General features: G+C 36.2%; 1 protein-coding gene across 1 annotated transcript in view; it reads left to right on the forward strand.

Moving 5' to 3' along the window:
- Positions 1-6,107, forward strand: part of PLXDC2 (plexin domain containing 2) — a 282,172-nt gene extending 276,065 nt beyond the window's left edge. The window contains exon 14 of the mRNA XM_054189766.1: positions 3,088-6,107. Coding sequence (XP_054045741.1) covers positions 3,088-3,204 — 117 coding nt within the window. The 3' untranslated portion in view covers positions 3,205-6,107. The remainder of the gene's footprint in view (positions 1-3,087) is intronic.
- The last annotated feature ends 465 nt before the right edge of the window (positions 6,108-6,572 follow it).

The raw sequence follows: 6,572 nt of genomic DNA on the forward strand, positions 1-6,572 counted from the left end.
TTTTTTTTTCTCACAAGCAAGACAAATCGTATCCATTCTGCCTCTACTGCAAGATTTACGTAAGGACACTTATTCTAACCTCAGTATTGCTGTAGGAAGTCAAATATATTGCACAGCCACCAGCAGTGGTGTAGACAAGCGTAATGTCAGAAACATGAAAGGTAGATCTCACTTTCCATGGATTATCCAACTGCTAGTTTCTTACATTTTGTCTTACTGGTTTTCAATAGGAACTAACTTTTTTTTTATGTGTATCATAAGTTACTCTTCTGCATCCTGACATGCAGCTTCTGCATCCTGGTCATGTGAAGTCACAAGAACTTTTCCCTCATCCTTATTTGCTTAAAATAACGAACTCAAGGAAGCTTCAGTCCTATGAGAAAAATCCTAGTCCTGCTTTCCTGTTTTGTAATACACTGAAAGGAAGCAGGAGTTAAAACTCTCCAGCCGCAGATCAGAGGATTTCCTCTAAGAGTTCCAATTCCAGAGAAAGAAGGATATTTTTTCCTGTTAAATTGGGTGACAAAACTAAGGAATTAGTTAAAATACTCAGCTTGCTTTCCCCTGTTTTGTTGTTGTTTGGGATTTGGAAGAGGTTGTTTTGGGTTTGGTTTTTTTTGTGGGGGGAGTAGGTTTTTTGTAATCTTCTTATTACTCTGCTTCACAGAGAGTAAAAGGGAAGAATGTATTAGGCATTCCCTGAGCTGCTTCAGTAACTCAATGAGCTTTGTGTCTCCTGATATCCATGAAGTTACTTTTGCTTTTATCAATTAAAACTGTAATGTCTCTACAGCTTTTTGGGGGTCAATGAATTGATAGCTTATCAGTGCTCGCTTTTAAGGACTGGCAACCACTCGCGTCACCCACATGCACACAAAGAAGTTGAAATTAAACAGACTGTTGGTAGGAATGGAAAATCTCACCTCAGGCATGAAGAGAAACCACAGAAAGCTGCAATTGTAACATTTGGCGATGACCTTTGAATCTGTTGGTTTATTTCTGCAACAACAGCTGATGTTTATGCTGTGTGGCATTGTATCATTAGAACTGATACACATCTGTTCCATATTTCATCATCTGGAAAGGTCAATTAAAAAGAGTAGCCCAAAATGGTAGATATAGTTTGTAACAGCAAGGTAGCAAGGAAGTAGTATCTAATTATGGGTACATATTAAAATGAAATTAGGGAGCAATTTAATAGATTAAAACTCTGCTCATCCTTATATGCTGCCATTTGAGACTGTTTCTAATTATTTTTTCCTACTAGTTTTCCAATTATTTTTTTTATTTTCTCTTTTCATTAGAGACTTCTCGGTCAAATTCTTTGCTCATTTATACCAGTGTAAATCTGGAACGAGTCTTTTACATTTACTTGAATTATTCTTGATTTGCTTTAGTGAGTCTGAGAACATAATATGATCCTTTTTCTTTACCAGTAACCAAACCGTCCTTCTTAATTTTGAAACCATGCTGAATCAAGCTTGCGTAGAAAAAAGTCTCAAAAGTTTGAATAGACTAAGTTTTCTTATTAGGAAAAGACATCCATTAAAGAGGACATTGTTTGCCTTCTGGTTCTGCCTATTTGGTAGGAAGGTGTTGCGTTGAAAGGCCTGGGATTTTAAATTACCTGCCAAATAGAATTAAACTCTGGATGCCTCAAAAGTAACCTGATCCTGCAACTGGAGAAAAAGAAATCAGTTGCTTTTATATTGTATCTTCCTAACAGTGATCACTGAGGAAGGCTTTGTGCTGTGCCTGCAGACAGCTGTGGGGTTTGTTGGTAGCAAGATTCAGTGGTCCCCCAAGATTTCCTTAGTGGCTGCTGCCCAACAGCACCATGAGTCCCAGCATAATGTCACGGCTGTGGCTGTTCTGTGGTCCCCAACATTGCAGCATGAAATACCCTTAGTGATCGGAAGGCGATCAAAGTGGGGTATTATGGGGACAGAAAATCAAATGCAATGTTTATTTTCAGAAGAAAGATCATAAAGTAAAATTGTTCAGATTTTGAACTGTCAGTGAAAATATAGGCTGTGACTTATCTGCACTGTTTCTCCTCTCATTTTCCTGCAATGTTTCTGTATAGGTTACTATATCTTCCAGCCCTCCTTCCAAGCAGATTGTAACTGTTGTCAGTAACGAAAAAGAAATATGTATCAGAATATTTGGGAGATAAAATTTTCAATAGGGAATCATCATTTTAGGAGAGCTTTTTCTGCTAACTGACTTTAAGAAAGAGTTTCCTTACTTTCCTGAAAACTATTCCCTTTGACAGAATCTCAGCTTGGTCACCCAAAGAGTGAGCCTTCCCACACATTAATTAGTTTGAAAATGCAGGATTTTTAAAGCACCTGTCCTTCCCAGATGCTTCACAATCATACAGACATTGTTTTGTCTTTCCTAGAGAAGGTCTATTTCTCTTCTCCGTTTATTAGCTGTTTTTAAAGCAGGCACCAAAGATCCTCGTGAAAATGGGGTAGGACCTCTCAGGACCCTTCTACCCAAAGGCTGTAAGAGTTTAAATGAAAAGGTTGCTTCTATTTGAACCATCAAAGTAAACTACTCAAGTAGAAATTATGTCACTTGAAACAGAAAGTCATTATTTTGGCAGTCCTGCATAAGCATGCCAGAATTTTGTTCAAAAAAATTTTTAGAAGTACAGTTTCTGTCAACTCTGCTACACATTCTCCCATGGAGTAACATATGTTGGCAAATTCCTGTGCAGAAGTAGGAAGAAAGAGCAGTGGACAGATCCTTTAGGGGGTGGTGGATCACCAGATCTTTATATGACAAAATCCACTGATCAACAGTTTTAGACAGGAGTTATTTCATCTTCTTCATTGCTAGGACTAGTGGCAATTATTTAGTTCTTTGATAACAGCCATCAATCACCAATCTAGAAAGAGGGATTAATTCCCCTGACTTTTGCTGCTGAATCGTGCTTCTCCATTCCTGTAACAACTACACAGAGTGGGTTTAACATGAGAGAGACCAACATTACAGGGCATTGTTAAAGTTTTTTATTATTTATTTATTGTTGTACCCTTCATGTTCTGAAAGTTTAATTTCTTGTTGTTGCTGTTACAGCGACGTCCAAGCAGATGGCCAGCAATGAAATTCAGAAGAGGATCTGGACATCCTGCCTATGCTGAAGTGGAACCAGTTGGAGAAAAAGAAGGGTTCATTGTATCAGAGCAGTGCTAAAGTTTCTAGGACAGAACACCAGTACTGGCCTACAGGTGTAAGACATTTACTTTGCCTCTCTTTAAAGAAAAGGAGCCCTAAGCTGCTGTAGCCTGATAGAAAGAAGATTTTGGATAAGCTTTGTCCAAGAAGAAAAACTATCTATCTAAGATACCAGATTACCACTGCGCAGTAGTTTTTGTTAGTGGACTGAGACAAAATGGTTCGTACAGAACATTTGTCAGTGGACACCTACGGTATCAGAACTATGGCACAAGTGCCATGTTATTGGCTTTAGGTACGGGGATGCACAGAAATCAAAAATATAATAAAGCTTTGGTGCACAAGGGTATTACCCTTTGCTTCAAGTGTTCTTCTCTGGTATCTCAAAGACTGAGTGACAAATCTGTACCCTTTCAGTGCAAAGGGCACTGATCAGTGTTCACAGGTGATTGAGAAAAGTATCTCAATGCAGGTAAAGAAGAAAAAAAGGAATTTTCCAGTACTTCTACAGGTGGAATAGTGGATGAAATACACTCACTTTTCAATTCTAAATTAACCTACCCACCTAACTGAGCGAGTCACGGTGTATATGCTTTCCAGGAGTAGTACAATGTTTCTTGCACATTGCTGATTACTTCTAAACAACTCATGATACACAAATTGGTAAGAAATGAGGACAACAGAGAATTTTCATAATGATGAAATTATTTTATTTCATGGGAGTTCACAGTGAATTTGGGCTGATTTTCAGTTTCAATGTTCACTAACAATTAATAATCAATCAGGTTTGATTCAAGGGTTATCTTTCATTTCTGCGCAGTAGGCTGAAGTAAAGGCAACAGATCCTTTTAGCTGCCAGAGATCTTGTGGACCATTTCTTAGGCAACGTGATATGAGAAACAAGATTTTAAACAAATGCGTTTCTATCCTTTGCCATTTCATTGTGAGTCCTTACTGAGAAGCACCAGACTTCAATGCACCCCTTCCAGAGATTCAGATACAAGTGTTATTGAACCCTGCTGATTCATACAATGATTTTGTTTAATGCACATAGTAGTTGCATAAATATATATAAAAATATATTTTTTTTTATAGCTAACACAAGGCGGGCTCTTGTGACTGTTAAGACTGCATTTTTGTCATCCAGACAAAGGAAATGGATTGCATTACTGCATATTTCCACTGAGTTGTAAAATAATCCTTAATATTAGAATATTTTTATGTTGCGTAGGGAAGGTGGTTCGTGTAGTTGCAGTGCCATATCCTTTCTGCCTATCGGAACCATTCTTTCTTTAATATCGACCCTTTCCCTCCCTGTATAGGGAAAGACAAGACTATAAATTCACACCATCAAAAACAGTTATGCCTTTCATGGGAGGGATTAATATACACTGAGACCCAGATCTTCCATGAGGAGTTGGAACCTAAACGCTTTGATGATCTGGGCCTAAGCTATTAAAATTTTAAATTCAGGTATTGTATGTACATTTCATCGTAGTCATTGACTATCAAATTTTTTACATACTGTATAAGGCACTTGAATAATTTTAAAGTGAGGTATACAACATTCGCAGTTTCGGATCTCAAGCAGTTAAAAAAAGTTGTAGATACCACCTCAGTAGTACAGTTATTTACATTTCTTGTTGATGCTTGTATGGTCTAAATTTGATTACTTAATACTGTTTAAAAAAAAAAAACAAACATGATTTTTACTTGTTATTTTGTTCAGTAAATAATACAATACTGTATTTTCTGTATTCTTTTATTTTGTGTAACACACTTTTATTTTCATCCATTTTAAATCATCTAGCGTGAGATGGAAACTGCTCAAAACCTAACTGGTATTAATCTGAAGATACTAACACATTGTCTTGAAGCCTGGTGAAAAGCCTGTGGCAGGTATTCATTTCAATTTGTCTGGGTCTGCTGAGCCCTGTTTCTAATAGAATGGGATTAAATTGCAGGCTGTTAATTCCGATAGCAATAACCAAATGTATGCACATATATATCTGGTGACACTCATTTTTATTAAATAAAAAGGTATCGGTGCACATCATTTAGACACGTATTAGTTTTTCTAGGAATCTTGGAAGTCATCAGCTAGGGTTCATTGGCCAAATGAAGCAATCGTAGAGCTTCCATTTGGAGCATGATGGAATCCTGTTTGAAATAATTTTTATTTCAGAGCACATCTTGGCAAATTATACTAAGAAATTTTCAAAAATCTACACAGTACTGCAATAAATTCAAGGGATGTTTCATATAAGTAAAGAAGATTTATATTATTATGGGTTTACAGATCTGCACTTTGGCTGATTCATTCCCATTTTTCATGTTTTTACCCGTGTATGTAATACATGTAATTCAATGGAGCTCTCAGAATGTTTGTAACGTGATTAGAAAAACACAACAACTTTAAAATCCAGTATTTTGATTACTTTTGTTTTAAGGCCCTCTTGCACAGCTGAAGGATGTTTATTAGTATTTGCAAACTAACTTAAATTTCATACTCCTTCATTAAATAATAGCAATTATTTTTTTTATCCTCTGATCACCAGCTGTCGTAATTTGGTGGAAGATTTCACTGGTCTTTGGGGAGCATCATAGTGTACTTGTTTTGATTTTTGCCATGATGTTATATGCTATGGATTATAACACGATGAGTCGCTGGGTTTATTTAATAAGACTGATAGGCATATGCTTATGTCTGATAAGAACAGATATCTGAAGAGAAAACCTTCTGCATACTAATGGATGTATAGTGTCTCATTGGTGTCTGCTTTGATATATTCTGTGGTATGTTCTATTTATCCCAGTAGGCAAAAGTTAATTAAGTAATCTGTTGCTGTTTTGTAATTCCATCTAGTTTTCTAATTTTTTAATAATTAAAATTGCCACATTAAAAATTATACAAATATTAATCTATAGGTGTGATGAAATATTAAAATTAACTAAGAAACCGATTCTTATAATTTTATAAAGCACGAGGTTAATTTATCCAGACCAAAAAAGTGTCCTGTAACCCCCTCTCAGAGGTCCAGCTCGTATGTTATTCAACAGTTCATAAAGAGATTTCCATCCAGGTCTCTGAAACAGCGGCTTCACTAGCGTCCACACTGGTCCTTCATTTGAAAGTACTTCAGAATATTTCATTTGTTTAAATGCTTACTTACAGAGTCATTTATTCTAACAGTTGTTTTAACTCAAACTTTTCTGTAAATTCGTGTATCTAATGCATGTAATGATTGCAAGACCTCACAAAATTATCATTTCTTATTAGTTTCCATTTTAGTGTGAAATGTTCCATAACACCTAACACTCAGTGCTATGCGTCAGCTCATCCTGTTTCACAGAAAAAAAGGAAAATTTGAACTACAAAGGATTCA

The sequence above is a fragment of the Rissa tridactyla genome, chromosome 2 (assembly GCF_028500815.1).
Source record: "Rissa tridactyla isolate bRisTri1 chromosome 2, bRisTri1.patW.cur.20221130, whole genome shotgun sequence".
Classification (NCBI taxonomy): Eukaryota; Metazoa; Chordata; class Aves; order Charadriiformes; family Laridae; genus Rissa; species Rissa tridactyla.